The sequence below is a fragment of the Uloborus diversus genome, chromosome 5 (assembly GCF_026930045.1).
Source record: "Uloborus diversus isolate 005 chromosome 5, Udiv.v.3.1, whole genome shotgun sequence".
Taxonomy (NCBI): Eukaryota; Metazoa; Arthropoda; class Arachnida; order Araneae; family Uloboridae; genus Uloborus; species Uloborus diversus.
The window spans coordinates 15,131,417-15,151,780 of NC_072735.1; the positions used below are offsets into that span (position 1 = coordinate 15,131,417).

A 20,364-nucleotide genomic window follows, 5' to 3' on the forward strand; every position below is an offset into this window, starting at 1 on the left:
AAAATGTTCAATATTTGCATTTGGAAAATAATGCAATAACCAGACTTTTTTGAACTAAACAAGTTTATTACTTAATATTATTATAATATTTTCCTTTAGCAGTGACGGTACTAAGAACAGTGATTACATTTTGAAAAAGTGATATTTTATCCAAAAAAACTAAAAATATTTTCAGATTTTAAGTTTTCTCGAGCTTGGGAGCTTTGGGATTCTCCCGAATTTATCGGCTTGCAGGCTGCATATCATTTTTCACTCCAGGGTCCCCCTACCCTCCAGGGTTTGTGGGTTAACCAGTTGGATAGGACTCTGAAGATGGCTCTAATTTTTGATCTAGACCGGAAGCCGAGCAAGCTAGCTGTGTACCAGCACACTCTCTATTCGAGTCCAAAAATTGCATTTTTCCCTCCTTTCCAATAATGACTCTACCCAAAACCAAAGGTTGGATCCACCCTTGATGGGAACTGAACTCGGAATTTTGAAAATCCTTCCTGCACAGATTTATATTCATTATTTTTTATACGCAGGTTTGAAAAGCAGCTGCCCGAACGACATTGTACTCTATGAGGCAAATCTTCCACCACTTGGTCTTGAAAGAAACTCAAACTTGGTTAAATATTTTAACAAATTACGCAGCTATGGAAACGTAAATAGAACATCAGAATATTTGTGTAATTGGATAAATAATCAAAGATTAAAGAAATATAGCCCATTTAGTTTGGCTGATAATATGAAGATAATTTCTAAATCAGTAGAGCAGTCCTCTCTAAGACCTTGTGTGAGCCCGATTGTGGGCCTACCCGGAGTTCACTTCCATACTGAACTTATGTCCGTCACTAACAAAAACACAGATGCTCCAGATTATTTAAGACAGTTGGCTCTAGAAGTTATAGATGGCATCCCGAGTGATGCCATTTTGATTTACACAGATGGCAGTAAAGATGAATTGAATAACACTGGGAGTGGTGTCTTTATCGAAAGTCTTTCTGTTCAGCTTTCCAGACGCAACCCGGATAACTGTTCGGTATTCGGAAGTGAATTAATCGCCATAAATGAAGGATTAAATACCATCCTTCACGACACTAAATATGGTGACATTTGGATCCTTACTGACAGTCGGAGCTCGATTCAATACCTACAGAACTGGAGCAGTGTGTGCGACCTTGTGGGTATTCAGATTATCACCCATCTCAAAAATCTAACCAAGGGAAAGGAAGTCCACTTTCAGTGGATTCCCTCTCATGTAAACATCCATGGCAATGAAGCCGCAGACATCTTGGCTAAAAGAGGTTGTTCAGAGTTGCCCAACAACGACTTCACATTAACTTATAAGGAAATTTTCTCTATGAAGAAACAAGGAGACAGGCAAGTCTGGATCACCCCTCCCGCCCATCCCTGGTACTGCAGGAAGACCCCGGGAGGCTCGTTAGATTTCGAGGGTGACAGACATGATCAAACGGCCGTCTCGAGACTCATAAGTGGTCATCTGAAGAACATGATTTTCGACTCTGGGTGTAAGATCTTCTCTTTGTGCAGCAAATGCAATCTGAAACTGGCATCCCTCGACCACATGCTTGACTGTTTGGGGTTCACTCTGGCAGATGTCTGTGCTAGCCCACTACTGGCGCTTGACTTCGCTAGGGTTCATGGCATCATGAATCTGATCTAGCTGCCGCTGGATCAATGAAGGATTATAAACAACAACAACAATTTTTATATGCGTTATCTATTAAAAAATGCTCTTCTAAGAGATTAACTATTTTAGCTCTGATCTTTTGAGATAAAAATTAGATCAATATGGGCAAAAAGTCAAAAACTTAGAACATTACCAGGGGTCTGTCCAGGATTTTTCGCAGGGTCCGTTTTTTGTGAAAAATAAAATAATTTTGTGAAAAGTGAATTAATTTTGTGAAAAATCAAATAATTCAGCAAAAAAAAATGTTAAATCGAAATTTTAGAATTTAGAGCGGCTACAAACTGCATCATTTAAACTTAAAGTAGAGTGTTTTCCTCTTCAATGTTGAGAATATCATTCTGGTGTGTTTTTCTAGTATTTGGCGGGGGGGGGGGGAGGCATCGCTCCCTCAAGTAGCAATATTTATCTCCATTCTACATTATGTTAAATTATACTAGAAATATTTCTGTACAGCATTTAAAATAATTGTAACAAAAAAATAATAAATAAATAAAATTCAGACGAGGGTTCAGCATTTAACTTTTTGACCCAAGACACTCTTAAAAAGCACAGAATTTCCTTTAAAACTTATAAATTCCGTCATTTTAGCAAAAATAAAGAGATTTTATTTGTTTACTTCTTAACAATGTGTATTAAACATCAAAAATTCAAAAAATCGGATTCCCATAGCGGATGCAAAGAGATCGCAATTCTCAAAGTAAAGGCATCAAAGGTATAAAAACGGCTTGTAAAAGAAATATTTTTGATTAAATTATTTTTTTTTAAATTGCATTTTAGAGTCCTATGATAAAATATCATTAATATCTGTGGACACAGTTGAAGCAAAAATAAAATTAAACCATCGATTCAGCATTTTAATTTTTGACTTGGAAATGGAATTTTGCCTTTAAAAACTTGAAATGCATGGTCTAACAAAAATAGAGACTTTTCATTTATTTGCATCCTAATAAAGCGAAGTTAGCTTGAAAAAAGAACAAAATATGATTCTTATATCGGATGTTAAAAGATTGTATTTTTCAAAATGTAGACATCTAAAGAAAAAAAACGGCAAGTAAAACAGTTTATTTAAAGTTAATCATCCTTGTTAGCATTGAAAAATCAAACCCATATAATTTTCTCCCAAAATAACAGTTAAACATTGTACAGCACCATAAAAACGCAAATATTGACTAGCTGGTAAAATGAGGAGAATAATTTCTAATAAAGTCATTATAAAGGATTAACGCCAGATGCTAAATGGCGATTAATTTTGAAATTGGTAACCCTATCTGAAGCGATCATATTTTTTCCCCACCCTTACTATCTCTTTGCAGTTCTAAGTTCATTTCGCTGATATATATTATTATAGTTTATTAAATCATCAGCAGGGAGAAAAGTGCTTACCAACGCCTTTTCAGAAAAGTTTACAACAACACCGCTGCTAATTAGCTGTGATAAACAAGGCCGTATCCAGAAATTTTTTTCAGAAATTTTTTTCGGGAGGGGCCCGAATTAGCACATTGCCCTAACACACACACATATAGTATACATAGACACACCAAACTCATAAAAATGTTAACATAGAAGACTTTTTGTCTCGATTTTTAATGATTCCACTGTTTGGACTGTTATTTTATTTTAATTTTTTATTATTTTTCTTATTCACCTTGTAGTGGTAAGGATAACAGGAGAGTGTCCCTTTAAGTCGGATGTAGAACATCCATAATTTCAGGGGGTCCGGGAGTTTTTCCCCGGAGAAACAAAATAAAAATTGCTTGCTCGACAAATAAAGGAAATTAATGGACAGAGAGGAAAAACGAGAGAGGAGAAAAGAGAAGCACCCAGTCATCTGCTCATACCGGCTTTTAGTAAAGTTTGTTTTTGATCACTAACCCTACTCCCTTTTTTTTTTTTCATTTAATGCCCTACAGTATGAAAATTCTACAAAATAGTTTAAAAGAAATGGTGTAGACATTCAGAAAATAAGAACAGAAGAGTAATATTCTGGCCATTTGGACAATTCATACTTTATTTTCTTGATAAGATACAAAATTGAAGAACTTTTCGAGGAATTTGAAAAACTTAAATAATTTTCAAAGACTCTCGAACAGTTGAAATTATTTGAAGCTCTTTATTTACACTTTTCAGAAGTTTATTGTACAGTCTTACAAAATGATTATAACTTTGTAAGACACACCCGTTTTAAATTAAAAAATAAATGCAACGAAATATTTCTCGAAACAAACTTTTTTTTCAATCACAAGTAGTGCAGAAAATGAAAGAGAGTAGAGTAAGTGTTATTTTTTTTCTCATACTTAAGGTATTAACAGTATGCAGTAGAGGTAAGAAAAAAAAACAAGCAATAACAAAAGAACTTCCATGATACTGAATTCGGCACTAAATAAATGCAAGACATGAAACATATCAGTCACAAAAATGATCTTGAAAATTATGCTACAAAAACGCGAGAATCGTGATTTTTGCATTTTTTACTCAGGATGTATCAAGGAGCTGAATTTGGCACATCTTGGTAACAAGATACTCGCCTAATCGGAAAATAGGGGCCCAGCCTTTGGGGAGTCCCGGATCGAAATCAGTACAGTGTAAGTTTTATAAGAGTTATAGGGAGAGGAGGGCAGGATCGTGCACAGAGGGGAGAAAGGACACCTGTTGGCCCGGGCCCGAGCTTAAATGGGACCCAATATTTTTAAACCTAGGGTTAAAAATATGGGTAAACAATATGGAGGGGGCCCAAAAAAGACATTTGTGACAGCCCCAAAATTTCTGTGCACGCCCCTGGAGGAGGAAGTGCACAGAAGTCAGTTTGGTAGACTTGAAAAACAACGAACTGACAAAGAGCCTGCTTTAACGCTGGACTGCCCTGAATTGAATTGGGAAAGAGAGCAGGAAGTCCTAATTAAAGGTCTAAATTTCAAGTGTGCCTTGCGGCTTAATGAGCACTAGAACTGCTTTTTCGGTATTTCTTCAAAATATTATAAATTTTGAATAGTAGCAAAATTAAGAATAAAAAAAACTTTGTTATTTTCCTTTTTTGACATTAAAAATTTAAAAAAAAAAAATAAATAAATAAAAAAAAAACCTGTTTTACGGTACAAAACATTTTGAGTTTCGGGGGGGGGGGCCGTCAGGCCCCCCCCCCCCCTCTAGATACGGCCCTGGTGATAAAACAAACAAAATTATTTAAAACCAAACTTATTTTCAGCTGTTAATTTCTTTCCAAGAAGCAAACAACAAGCATTATATTTATTTGGCAGTAGCAATTTATCGCTTGCAAGACTGCGGATTTTTTTTTCTTTGCAAAATTAGCAGATTTTGTATAGCTGATCCCTCTAATTTGACTTCAAAAAGGTTTCAAAAATTATCCGTTTAATATGCCTTATTTTGCTTTCAGATTTGCTCTTTCAATAAACAATTTGTGAAAGATCAGTTCTTGTTTATCAGAATTTTGTGAAGGGTCCGTTTTGGTTGATCCGGATTTTGTGAAAGGTCCGTTTTGTTTGATCGGGATTTTGTGAAAGGTCCGTTTTGGTTGATCAGATTTTTGTGAAGGGTCCGTTAACGGACCCAAATATCCTCTGGCCAGACCTCTGATTACTACAATGTTTTCAGGGAGAGAAAAAAAGCATGTAAAACTAAAAGGATAAAATCAGCATCAAAAATAGAACTTGTGATCGTAAAAATCGTGTCTGAATACCAAACCTATAAGAATTACATTCTGTTATTAATTCTTTTTCCATTATTAAAATCGTTATTTGTCCTCAAATATTTCCATATATATCAAGCTACTTTAATATATCATTTAATTTAATAGTAATGTAAGAAAAACAAAAGAAATTATATTTTAATCACAAAAAATATGAAGTTTTCGCAGAAAATATGAATTAGCAATGCTATCTAATGTTAAAAATTTCATTCCAATGACACCATTCATCTATGTATTGATCGTTACGTAGAGAAAATAACTGTGTTGCAGGGAATGTAATGTTTGACCCTGAAGGAACTTCAATAAAAGTGTACACATTGGTTGTTTGTCCCAAATGGGTTAGTAAATGTCTTGTGTATAAGTTGTTGCAAAACAATCTTAAAATTAAAATTAAAAGTTATTATTTTTTGTTAATAATATTGTGTTAAATTGATTTTATGTTTAGATTAAGGATCAGACATTTGGAGAAGCTATAACAGAACCTGGACTTGCTTTTGTTGCTGCTAAGTTTGATGGAATTCTTGGATTAGGTTTTAGCAGTATTGCTGTTGATGGAGTTGTACCTGTTTTTGATAATATGATAAAACAAAAGCTTGTTGATCAACCAATTTTCTCATTTTACCTCAATCGGTAAGTTGTGAGAGTTGGTGAACAGTATTTTGAGTGAAATATTAAAAGCTAAAGATCTGTAAACATTTAATACTCAAGCTAATTTTAATGCTTGTAAACAGAAGTTTTAATGATATTTCAAAGCAGTATTTATAGTCTATCGTGCCTCAAATTTTCAATAAAAATTAATTTCATTAAACATGCATTCTTAACTTCTTGAGCTAATGTTTCACTTTATAAAGTAAATTTTAGGGTTGGCAAGTTTTTGACAGTTGTTGGTTTTATCCAGTTTTTACCGTGGTTTTTATAGCCATGTCAAAAACCTAACTTCTGTCTAAAACCTGTCTGAACAATATTACCTCAACAAGTGATCCTTAGTTTTTTAAATCTTGATCTCGTACACTAAAGGGAATTTTTTGACTTATAGATTTTTAAAATGATGTGAAAAAATCCCTAGCGTTATTTTGATTCAACAAGTTGTTTGTCTGAAGAATAAGAGAGTGTAGAAAAATAGAGCTATTATTAAAGAATAAAAAGTAGTATGAATGGCAGCATATTTAAAAATAAATAAAATAGACATCTTAAGTAAACATTTACATATTATATTTAGTCACATTATAAATCTTTTTTCCCCTCAAGGGATGCAGTAATAAAATACCAGTTTAAAAGCCTTTTGTACACCAAACTTATTTTATGGTTTGGAAAGGATAAATCCAAAACTGGAGAAAATCCTCTACATTGGTTCTGAAATATTGGTGTATTTATCATCCATTTGTTGAAACATCCTGAACTGAGACGTAACTTCCAGATTATGGTTCAGATTCGGCTTCAAAAGCTAATGAAAACTTAGATGAAGTTGGTCGCTTCCAGCAAATATTAGCTCATTTAGGAACAGAATATTGATATTAGTTTACAGAAAAAGTTAATAACAAAAGCTTAAAAAAAAAGAGCGTCATCAAAAATATGTAGATATTTCATAATTAATCATTGAGTGTTGATTAACTTTGTTTTAGTTTTACTCAAAAGAGAAAGATTACATAAATCCCGACAAAGAATTTTTAGATTGACAAAATACTTGTAACTAATTGTTTTAGTGATTAAATAATTTAAAAAGAACCATTTTGAAAACTAGATTTAACAGTTTTAATATTCATAACTATTTTTACAGCATAACAAATGAATTGAAATTAAAATTTCTAAACTTATTACAATTAAATGTATTTAATTTTTAAGTATAACTTGATTGATATAATATGCAAATTATAGTTAAATAATTTTTCAGCATGAGGAAATCTTATGCATTATTTAAAAATGTCAATAATGACTAATATACCAGACAGCACAATTACCACATCCAGAGACTGCTGTTTTGTTTTGGATGTAATAACCAGGCTGTCTAGTATATTGCATGTGGTTCTGCTTTAGCCCTGCTTAAGGGCGGTAACTTAGTGCTAAAAAATGACTGTATTTGACAATAATGTCGGTACATCGGTTTTCGAAAGGTTTTTGACTTTTTCATCAGGTTTTTGAGTTTTTAACATGTCACGTCAAAAGCCCAACCCTGCTAAATTTGTGTTCAAATTTTCAAATATCGGCAACTGTTCTTTAACATTGTTACATTTTAATCAAATAATTTTTGACATCTCCAATTTTGTAACTACAAGTTTATGCTTACACTGTACAAAATGCAGCTTTGAACACACTGTAACTTCAAATACTAACAAAACAAGGCCCAAAAATCGTAGAAATGATTTTTTTCATTTGTACATAATTGCATCTCAACAAGTTGATTACAGTTGTGTGTTTAGTTGTGTCTTCACTGCCACAAATAAGTTTAGTAAAGTAGTACATAATATCACTGATCATGATTGTGATGTTACTCTGACAGTTGAAAAATTATTAGGAACCACATAAATGTAGCAACAATTTTTTTTCCCCATGATTGTCTATGAGAACATTTCTCTTAAAAATGACTGATAGAGCATTTAAATCAACATTTTTTCAAACAAACTTTTTTTCAAAATGATGCTGTTTTATAAGTAAAATAATATAAAATTGTTACTTATGGGGAAAATACTTTCCACGAAAAAATGTTTTGCCAATTATTTTCTTCTGTTTTTTGAGATTTGAGCTTGTTATTTTTTAATTGGAGAAGTTAGCACGTATACAGAAATTGTGTGCGAATCATTCTTCACTTTTTGTGATGAAATATTTATGGTTGAGATTAACCTTATTTACCTTTGGATAAGTAATACTCAATAATGATCAGAAAAAAGCAATTGATTTTTTTCAATGTAAACTGATGTGCTCAAATTCTTGGAACACTTAATTTTGCTATCAAAAACTGAAAATTTGTTTTTGTGAAAGCAATATTTAGCTATTTTTAATATCCCCTAAGAATGATTGCCGCTCGTTATAATTCATTTAGAATTTTCTACATTTTAATAAAGTATACGGTAGAATCCATGTCAATTCAACAAGGAGTATAACATGATGGTCTCAGATTTTTTTTCAGAAGTTTCATTTTTTATGAAAACAAGAACATGGCCTCCAGCCGATTTGCTGCATTTCCCCATGCAACCTTTCAGCATAGAGCCAAAAGAATCGTTAAGCGCTATGCCATCATTTTCTCACAAAATTCAATATCCTATTTAAAATGGCGACTCAGAATAAAAGTTTTGCTACATGACTGAGTTAAGTGTTCTCTAGCCACTTGTTGCGAATTTTTTTTTTGAATATTCAGGTCTACCATTACGTAAAGAGTTCCTTAAAAACCCTCATCTTTTCAAATGCCTTTAAAATCTGTTAAAACAGTGGAAGCTCTCCTTTTCAGGGAACGTAGTTCTCAGTGGTACTAATAAACTATAAAAAAATTAAAAATTTTGAAATTGGCGTTTTTGAGAAAAATCAAATTATTTTAAACTTTTTTTTTCAAAAGACTGTGGAAAAAAAACTAAATTACATATTTCAATATGTTGCATATGTTTTTAAACAAGAATAAATATTCTTTCAAATAAAACAAACTGCAATAAAATATGTTCTACCGTTCCTGAGATAATGGACTTTAAAAATTTTGACGAAAATCCCAAGTGAGAAATCATGACAGGACCGCCATCTTTGGCGGCTTGCATATCGGCCCAGGAATTTTTTTTGGGCGAAACAAAAAAAAAAAGCCTATTCCTTAATTTTTTATGAATTTTAACATGTTAAATTCAAAAAAATCCGAGACCATCATGTTACACCCCTCATTGAATCAACATGGATTCTACCATTTTTTTTTTTTGTCTGCCATTTTGGGTGATTTTTTAAATATATATTCCCTGTTGTAATATCTGTATATCATTGAATTTATTGTATAAAAAATAAGTGTCTTTAAATTGTACTTTAATATTCTAATTAATGTTAATTAAAAAAATTCTTTTAGTGATCCAAGTGCTACAGTTGGAGGAGAAATAATCTTTGGTGGTAGTGACTCTGCTCATTATAAAGGCAATTTTACTTACGTGCCTGTTGACCGTAAAGGATATTGGCAATTTCCAATGGATGGGTAAATAATTCACCCGATTTTTAAATATGACTAATCTATAACAACAGAGCTTTTTCATGCATGACATGTGAACTGCCATATATGAGATATTTTCAACTTATCTATTTGTTTCTTTGAACCTGATTCATAATTATAAAACTCATGGTGCATTTCCTAAAAATGCAATACCTAGATGCTAACTCGGTTGCGTTGAATTAGATATGAAATATTTTATTAGGAGGAGAATACTTGAAGGTACTTAAGAATCAAGGTTGGCAAGTTTCTGCGGAGGTAGTTAAAACCACTGGTAGAAACCGGTTGAAACCGGCATGGCAAAAACGACTTTCTGCCACATTTACAGCAGAAACTGTCGAAAATTCACAAAAGAAAAAAAATTAATTATTGACATAGTACACTAGAAAATGCATACAGAAAATAAGCACTATTTAATTTCAATATTATCACAAGTCAAAATCAAATGTTATTGTTTTGATCCTGCAGTTGCTCCTTAGAAAAGGTGGTTTCTAAAATTTAAACAGTTTCTCAATTTAATATGCACAAATGAGAAACTTTAGAATATTCTTCGAACTTTCATCTATTGTATATTTTTTTAAACTGGTTCACCATATGTAGTAGCTGGGGTAGTGGTAAAAATTTGACTGGAAAAATAAGTTTCGAGAAATGGGGTCAATTTGGTTTGCAAAGCTGTGACATTAGGTACAAAATCTACATTAATATTGGCAAGTAAAATTCTGGCACTTTCTTCTTGAAGCACATAATTTCAATCACAAGCAATTTAGATGAAGCATATAAGCGAGCAAATTACAATCAGTAATGCCTGTTTACTTCTGTATGTCACTCTTCTTTCCTAAGCACTCAGATGATTTTTTGTCCTTTGTTAGATTAATCCAAATGTTATACCAGCATCTGCAATTAAAAAGTTCCCTTTCCGAACTAAATCAAAGGCACTAGCATATAATTTTATTTTTTAAAATAATGAAACAAAATTTTTGTTTTGTTTAAACTAATAATCATTTAGTAATTACTTGAGTTATTAAAGACCCTTTTAAGTGTTTGCCAGTTTCTGCTGGTTATAACCAGTTTCTGCCGGCAAAAAGCCTAACCTGTTGAGAATACTTGAGGAGAAGCTAGCATACATCCACTTAAATTTTATCCATATTTGTTTACTAAGTATTCCATTCTAATCTAATTTTTTCATTCATGTGTAAGGAGAAGGCATAGTTAAAGAGCAACTTTTGTTTTATTTGTTCAGATGTTAAGTTTACTTTAATGTAAATTTTTATCTGTGTTTATATACAGTCGGATGCGAGGGATCCGTTCCAAGACTTCTCGCGTAAGTCGAAATTTCACGCTGTGGAAAAGTGTTGTGTATATATGAATTTTTTAGTAACATACCCAATCATTTTAGACATTTAAACACCTTTTAAACTGATTTGACCATTTTTTAACAATATATTACAGTTTCTTACATAAAGAGCTGAATTTTTACCGTACTTTTAAAAAAGTTGCATAATTCGACATAAAATACTGTTACGATCATTGAGAAGAGATAAAATGGTGAGAGTGAAGACTTTTTCATTCGTGAATCAAAGACCCCAAGTCACATGACAGGTTTTAAAGCAAAGCATTGAAAGAAATCATGTTTCTTTCGCTAGTTTACTCAAAACATGTCAACCATTCATCATTGTTGAGTTGGGCTCTTGGCTTCAGCTTTTGCTAAGCCAATGATTGGACTTGCTCCCTCCATTTACTAATTCTTACTCTAAGATTACGTTGCACAAAATCAATGATAGGGAGAGACATAAAAATAACACAGTATGGTAAATACAGTATGTAGGAATAATAATGCCCTGCACTGTAAGAGTACTATACAGTAAATACAATAAGTTATATTTATAACTTAAAAATTGAAGATGATGATTTATCCTGCACATCTGATTGTCATTCTAATATATTTTTAAATACAGTAGCTTTGCATTTACTTTTATAACATTTACATCTATGGTAACATCCCTCTGGGACCCCCTGGACTTATATGGATTGCCTTCTCTTGACTTTTAATTATACATATAAAAGATTCACTCGTACCTAATTATCGTGCTACCTTTGACCCACTTTCTAGTTCAAGCGTATCAAGAATCTTTACCTTTTCTTCACTTGTCAAAAGCTTTCGCTTTTCGTTTCCATCTTCAAACTTTAGATGAAACAGCGTCCTTAGATACCACAATTTTTCATCACCTTTCATATTTAGAATAAATAAATGAAAAATGAGAAGTTTTTTGATACATACACACTAACAATGCTATGTTTATAGTGCTGTATGTGGGAACTTGTGCAGTCAGTGATGCTGAAAGGATGAAAGTACATTCACGAATTAATATTTTATAGTCAACTAGAGGACCTGACAGACATTGTTTTGTACAAACTTTGTCAATTGAAAAGTTGAAAAATTTCAATAAACTATCGAGTGTTTCAACCGTTTTGTTGAAAAAAATAAGTAAATAGAAAATGTTTTAAGCTGCTTGGTGTCAAAATGCACATATTTATTACAACTTGATTTATCTAGTGCCCACTGAGCAGTTTTATCAACTATTTTTTCTCGCATACTTCAAAGATCTTCAGAGATTGTATGGTTTGTTCCTATAGCCATACTCAAAGGATAAAAATAATCCTCAGATATTAAGTATAAAAAAATAACTTTCCCATTTAGTAAAAACGGGAAATCCCGCTGCAACGTCCCCAATATGAAAAAAAAAATAAAACAATCAAATGGATATCGTTTAGAAAATGATAAATGTAAAAACAGTTCCCTGAATAAGTGAAAATCACTCCCCTCCCCCCTCCCGATGTAAAATAAACACTTTCTTCAATTAAATAGACTAAACACTCTTTAAAAACCAAAAACATTTCTTTGCAATTTAAAATATTTCACCAAATGAACAAAAGATACAATAAATTACATTAACAGTAGTAAACAAATAATCACCCAACCGTATTGTTATGGCCAAGGTCGCCAAGCCACCAAGTTCCTGTAATCCAGCCAATCAGTGAGCGAAGCGAACTCTGACCGATTAGCGGTCCCATCTTTGGAATGAAATCTTCATATATTTGCCTAATTTGTTCTTTCCACCAAAAATAAAAAATCTTCCACTGCCCTGATCTTGTGTGTACAGAACTACCCTGTTGTAATTTATCTGGACGAAAATAAAACTTATTTCATCTTCAAATTCCACCATATTTAGCACGCTTTTATAAGTTTCACTTGTATGTATGTATGTATCTTGTAACGAAATCTTGCAACTCAAATTTCGCTCACTTCCTGCGATCGGATTCTTTTGAAACTTGGCACGCGACCTCAGACCCGATGACAATGCAATATTCTATAATCAAATTAATCAATTAAGTCTTTTAATTGTTAGTTTCCTCCAATTTTATTCAATATTTTGGCATAAATCCAACAATGTAAAAAAGGAAAAAAAAATACATTAAAAAATGCTCGCAAAAATTATTTAAAAATATCTACAAAAACCTTTAATTTTTCTGCATCAGACAAAATTTGTTCCAATGTTCCAAGGTAATTAGAACATGAAATATAATTGTTTTTAACTAATTTCATGCCAAAATTTAGGTGAGCCTTCAATTGGAAATTCATTGCTGATCAGACCATTGTTGAACAAAACTTTTATTCAAATGCATCTCAAATTTTCAAAGTAATATAAATATGATTTCCGCAAACATACATCGATGACTCACAGCAGCTTCCCATCAGGGTGCCCTTGTCTTAACTTTAAGATATTACCTCGCTCTCGTTTTATAAATAATTCCGTCAATTAAGTCCCAATCTGATTCAAATTTTCATATACCGCACCAAAAAAAAAAAAAAACTTTTCCTGATAATTCTTCAACATAAGACTAAAAAACAGAAAAATAAAATAATAGTTTAAAGCTAAAAAACACGCTTTCGTAGCAAAATGAACTAAAAAGTGAAAAATAATCTTTGGATGATAGTAGTTGAACAATCACTTAATTTTAATGTAATACAAAAAAGCATGGGGGGCTTCTTATCAGTTGTCTTGAATTTCTTCCATTTGTTGTCCAAGCAAAAATGTAAATAGACAGCACCCCACGCTTTTTTGTATTACATTAAAATTAAGTGATTGGTCAACTGCTATCATCCAAAGATTATTTTTCACTTTTTAGTTCATTTTGCTACGAAAGCGTGTTTTTTAGCTTTTTAAACTATTATTTTATTTCCTTTAATAATGTACTGATTAGTTTGATAATCCTTAAAGTATTTTTGCCATTGGTGCCAAAACTCAGATGGATTTGAGCCGAGAAACAAATGTTATGTACGGTACTATCCGATCATTTGGTTAGGAAAACCTAAAGCACCGACCCGGTCAAATAGTTTAACTACAACGAAAAATACTCGTTTTGAGTGAACCTAATGAAAGAAATCTGATTTCTTCCAGTACTTTACTTTAAAATATATCTCTGTACCTAAAATCGTTGCTTTCAAGAAATGAAGGCTTCACTCACTCTCTCTACGTTTTATCTATTCTCAATTGACATGTCACAGTAGGAAATTTCATTACAAAAAGCAGAACTGTATTTCTTATTGTCTTTTGGCAACGGATTAAATATTTATTTCAATTCTCGCTCAACAATAGGTTAAAATAAATATTAATCATTTGGGAGATATAACCATCCAATGTTTAAATTAATTAATTAATTAACAAAAACGATTCCGATTCGATCCATCACGCTTCAAAACCATGCTTGCCACAACTTAATTACACACAAAAAATTTGATCAAAATCGGTCCAGCCGTTTAAAAGCCTTATGGTGACAAACGTCCGCACAGAAGATTTTTATATATTTAAGATAACAAAGTCGAAACTTAGCATCATGGTTCCTTTCCAAATATTTTCATGTTGAGAGCGAGAAATTCGCTTTAGCTCTAAAATTTGTTGCTCCTGAAAAACTCACGCTATAGCCATTTTGCGTCAGTCAGATTGCATTGTAGCGGGAGTCGACTGTACTCAGAATCAAATTTTAATTATTCTTTATTAAAGAAACTCATGCTTTTAACTTGTCATAATCCATGGCTAAATTGTACAAACACAACTGTAAATACAGTGAAGCACTGTTTATAAGTTTCTTGTTTATACGTTTTTATCAATTACACGTTTTTTAAACTGGTCCCTTGCCGAGTCTAATACACATTAACGTATACTTATTGTACGTTTTTTTATTTATAATGCTTTTTTCATACAGTCCCTTCAAAAACGTATAAATGGTGCTTCACTGTATTTCGTTTTCAACAATATAGGAAATCATTCATGGCAAGTAGGAATTAGTATTTTTAATTTTCATATTTTTTGAAGAAAAAAAAAACTAAAAAAACCTCTTTAATTTAGTAAGAAAGAAAAAATTTTGTTTACATTTATTTGGTTTGAAATAAATCAGGTAGTTTAAATTAGTAGTAAAGATATTTTTCGCTGCTATTAATTAATGTATACTATTAACTGACAACCCATTATAGAACAATAACATGACTATGAGTTTAAGGCTAATTTTATTTAAAATGCCCTTTAAATATCAGGATGAATTTAAAAAATGTATTTTTTTCATAGTATTTGGCCGAGGCCAAATAGTAAGCTAGGTATTCGGCAGACAGGCCTAGTATTCATTGCATCTTTATTCCTTAGTCCTCATCATGAACAAAACTTGTGAAGTTAATATAGTTTTTTCTCTGGTATCTCTTCATCCAGAAGATTGCCTCTTTTGTACTGAGAAAGGAGTTCCTGTATAATTCTGAAACACTTTGATACTGTAGTCGCAATAGTAGCCCTTGTTTTTTTCACCCCAGAATTGCACATATTTCTCTTCTTTCAGCAATCTTATACATTTACATTTCAGTTCAACTTGTTTTACTTTTCTCTCCTGTAGATTGTCAATTGGTGGAAAAACTGGTGTTTATTGTGCTGGTGGTTGTGAGGCTATTGCCGATACTGGAACTTCTTTGATTGCAGGACCTGTAGCTGAAATTGAGAAATTGAATAAAGAAATAGGAGCAACTCCTTTAGCTATGGGAGAGGTTAGCCTCACTTTCTTGATATTCTCTCTTAAAAATATATATATATATATATATATATATATAGGGTCATGTGGAGTAAGGTAATCATAGGTCAAATAAAAGATTTTGCCTTTTGAAAAACTTTTTTACAATTTTGACTGTGATAAGTTATAATTAAAGCAAACTAATATTTTTTTGATTTAAAACTTAGACCAGCAGTGCATTTTAAAGTTTCATTAATTTTGAAAAAAAAAAAAAAAAACCCTAATAATCACTAATGGCAACATTCATGTTTTGGTTTTAAATTAACTTATTCAAACAAAACTTAATCATAATCTAGTTTTTTTAACCTTTTAGTTTATACCTTTGTCCAAGTTTCATGTAATAATAAAATAATTTAGTTTCACATATTTCAAATGCATTACTTTTTTATTTAATTGATGAGTTATATTGAATAAGGAACCAATTTTTTCAAATTTCATACTTATTTTAACCCATTCCATGATCAGCCCGAAACCCCTTAACGCGCATGCCGCAGATAACGAACGGAGTTGCTTTTTGCTACGTTGTAATAGCGCTTTTCTCCCCATTTTGCTCTCGGGATTTTAATGTTGTTTTTGCTGTTCAGCTTGCATTCGAAAATCGCTTCGCTTTATTAGTTTTTTGGCACTGAATTAAATAGTGCAATAAAATATAAGGTTGCCAATATGTACTGAAATATTCATTAAATTTACACAGTACATAACGGGAAAATAATAAACAATAGAGGATAGGACGAAAAGCAATTATTTTTATAACACTAATTATTTTATTGATTTATTTTTCTTTTATCTCAGTATATCATTTTTTTCTTTTTATACACTTAAGAAATCAAAACTGTTAAATGTAAGATGATCTACCTTTCAAAAGGGCTCAACAAAACATTCTTCAAACAATTGACTGATCGATCCAACCTGTGAGCAAGGGATAATGGACAAAAATTGAATGGACAATTTGAATGGACAAAAACGCTTTAACTGTGGGAATGATTTTCTAAGCGGATAAAAAGTATTTTTCGGTGCCTTTTGATACATTGTGACCTTTCAAAACGACCAATAAACACAGAGACATCTCTTTGCTTTTTGGTTCTTTTATCGTAATTGCGATGACTTTTAAATCCCTTCTGAGTGTCCAGATATCAGTTGCTCAAGCGTGGGAAGTATTTTAAAGATAAATGATTACAAAAGATCAAAACTTGCGGCTAATCCCCTATTTCCCTAAAGGATACTTTTGTGCATGCAACTAAAAGCCCCCAGCTGAGAGAGGAATAACAGAGACTGCCTGGGCGGATTCCCTAAGGAGATGTCCCCCTTGGTGTCTTGTAGTCAACCCTTCCACATTATTTTCTTACAACAAAACAGTTTGATTCAGAAAGGAATTTCAAAGCAAGCTTTACTGCTTGTATTTGAGAACATGTCTTCAGAAGAAAAAAAAAGAAAATCTTGCTTGAAATCGAGTCGGATTGTTTTTCTTATTTTGAAACATATTTGGATAAATTTTAGTTAGTTTCATAGGATTATTTACTAATTAAGGCAACTTGATAATTGAAAAGAAACCAAATATTTTATTTCTATTTTAAAATCTCATAAAAGAAGGTGCAATTGGAGCTATTTTAAAACAATAAATAAAATCTGAAAAAGGAAGGGAGAAAAGGAATGTTTCGTATGAGTAAAGCGAAAAGAACTCAAGATATTATCATTTCATTTGTACTGTAGTATATATTTTATGCTTTGCATGGTCAACTATTACGTATAATCAATGCGGTCGTCATGATTTTTGTTTGTGAAATTAAAAATATTCAAAACTGTATCACTAAAAATCCATCAAAGGATGCCGCGAATATAAAAAGTTAAAATTTAAGTTTGAAAATATCACGATTTAAAAAAAAAAAATAAATAATAAAAAATAATAATAGTATACAAATAAATAAAAAGCGTAGTAAAACACATTATAATTAAAAAAAAAACATACTCGTACAAAATTAAGATGTGTAAGATAATTTTTAAAAAATGTTGTGTAAAATAAATTATAAAATTTGAGGATTATGAACAATTTAGTGAAGGTTGCTGGTGTAAAAAGGTGGATTTTTGATAACAAGAAAAAAAAAATCTGTTTATTTGCTTTATTCAGGCATAGAAATATTGTTAAATGTGTAAGGAATTATTTTCACGCTTGTTCATCAGGAGTTCAAATGCCAGAATGCTAAGAAACAAAGCTTCCACGAAAAGATAAAAATATAATGCCTGATTATTTGAAGCATTATACGTGTCCCATCCAGGAGTACTTGAAAGGTTAATATCTTAGTAAAATAAAATAAATTACAACAAGTTTCGTGAAATACTATAAGTTACATCCCTTTTGTCTAAGGAAAAGAGCTTGATTACCGCTCCCGTAAAAGCACCAGAACCAAACAGAGAAGCGCAATAACAGGGTTCTGCCCCTGGAAGGACCGCCGACTCATGTTCGGCCGAGGCAAAAACTGCTAGAAACGCCGTGACGACACAGGTTCGTCAAAGGCAGTTAGGAACCATTTTCTTGCGACGAGCCTGAATCGGCCGGGGCAGTATTGACACAAACTGCGCGGCCCATACTGTATCGGCCGGGGCAAAGAATGGGTTAATGAAAAAAAGTAAACTGAATTATGATTAAAACAAAATTTTAAAAAAAAATCAGAGTGCATAAATTTTCTACGGTTTTATTCAATTCTCTTGCTCTATGAAATGTTTATAAAGTTGCTACTTGTTAATTAATTATAAGAAAATTGCATTGCCTGCAAATACTCATTATAATTTTTAAACATTTTTTTAGTATATGGTGGACTGCGACTTGGTGCCAAAACTACCAAAGATAACTCTTACGTTTGGAGGCAGAAATTTCGATCTTCAAGGATCAGACTATATTCTTAAAGTAAGTATCGTAATTCTTCTCTAAATTCTAAAATCTGGGATGCGGATGATATGAAATGTTTATTTTTGTAATTGTAAATTAAAGTTATGTAACAATTTAGCATAAATTTGATTTGATTAAAAATATTAATACTTCGAGAATTGTAAAAAGAGAAGAAAAAGAAATATACTTCTCTATATATGCATTGTGTTGTAATCTTTGTTTTAAAAGATTTGTTTTTCCGATAATTCCAAGAAAAGTTGTTACAGTTTTCTTTTTTTCCAGGTTTCACAATTAGGACAAACTGTTTGCTTGAGTGGATTTTTAGGTATGGATATTCCTAAACCAATGGGACCTCTTTGGATACTTGGGGATGTCTTCATTGGACGTTATTATACTGAATTTGATTATGGCAATGCCAGAGTTGGCTTTGCGGATTCTGCTTAGAATTTGCTCCCTAAGCTTCACCAAAATGTTCTTTTTAATGCATTTCATTTTAAAAGATTTAGGTTTTCCTGCAAAATGAACGAATTTTTTTTTAGTAAAATGTTAGAATTTTCAAAACTTGCATGTTCTTACAAAGCATTTGTTTAAACGAGTGACTTTTTCAGTGATATTACTTTTACTTAATGTTATTGGTTTATTATGTATGTTCTTTTAAATAAAGTTTCTTTTCCAATTTTAATTTGTATCTTATGAATTTAAAATTGTCATTAACATGTCACAATTGTTATTCAAATTTTGCAAATTCTTTTAAATTTCTATATTTTTAATGTCATACCTCCCCCAAGAGGTTTGTGAAATGTTACCCTACACCCTCCTCTCTTTGGGGAAGGGATTTGTCAAAATAGTATTACATTTTTTATTCTTTGAAAAATTTAATTTCCTTGCTATATTAGCTTCACAAAGGGAAACTTGGACTGTGATCTATCGTAAAAAAAAATTTAATAATTACTAAATTTTCTTTTTGAAGCGAAACATCTCCATGTACTTGAAATCAGTACTTCCTAATTTCTCGTCTTTGCCCTGGGGCAGATACAGATTTTCTTTTTTTTTTTTTGAAGGGAGCCCCGGAAATTGAAAAGCACCCCCCCCCCTCCCCCATACAATGCTTCCTAAACTAATTTTCATGGCTTAATTTTTAGCCTACTTTTCCGGTAAAAGTCTTTATTTCTTTTTTGGAATCAACAAAGGCCATAGAGTCTGTAAGGGGGATCTTTGTTTTTAACCAATTACAGGCAGTGTTTGCTTATCTAAAATGTTTCTCTTTTTTCTCCCTATCTCCCCCTGCCAACGCAAGGCAATACTATTTCTAGGAATTCGTTTGAACACCAGTGTACAGGATAGGACTACTTGACCTTTACCTGTAGAGTACATTTTTCTCCCAATACAATGAAAGGAGTAAAAGAGCGATCCAGAGGAAATTTTGGGGACCCCGGCTTGACCAAGAATGGAGTCTCGGATGCTTCTTGATACCATACAGTGGCGCATCCAGTATTTTTTCCTGGGAGAGGCTTGAAGTTTCGTAAGGAACTCTCATTCCTAAAATGAGGGGCATATTTCGGGAAGTCCCCCCCCCCCCCCCAATTGATGCCGATTTTTTTTTAATTTTCATTTTAGTGTAGTTTATATTTGATGTCGACTTTTACAAACTTTAAAAGAACAAAATAGTTTTATTTCCTCTTCTCAGACCTTTTTTTATCCATCTGACTACAAAATTATTTTTATTTTTCAAATGGTAATAAGAAACGCAGTAACCTTATCACTCTCAAACTAAGAAAAAATTTTGAATAAAGAAAACTGCAATA

General features: G+C 32.0%; 1 protein-coding gene across 1 annotated transcript in view; it reads left to right on the forward strand.

The window, feature by feature from the left end:
- LOC129222705 (lysosomal aspartic protease-like) overlaps positions 1-19,235 on the forward strand; it is a 34,087-nt gene extending 14,852 nt beyond the window's left edge. Inside the window, exons 5-9 of the mRNA XM_054857236.1 lie at positions 5,842-6,026; positions 9,430-9,552; positions 15,505-15,652; positions 18,479-18,577; positions 18,842-19,235. Coding sequence (XP_054713211.1) covers positions 5,842-6,026; positions 9,430-9,552; positions 15,505-15,652; positions 18,479-18,577; positions 18,842-19,003 — 717 coding nt within the window. The 3' untranslated portion in view covers positions 19,004-19,235. The remainder of the gene's footprint in view (positions 1-5,841; positions 6,027-9,429; positions 9,553-15,504; positions 15,653-18,478; positions 18,578-18,841) is intronic.
- Positions 19,236-20,364: the final 1,129 nt, after the last annotated feature.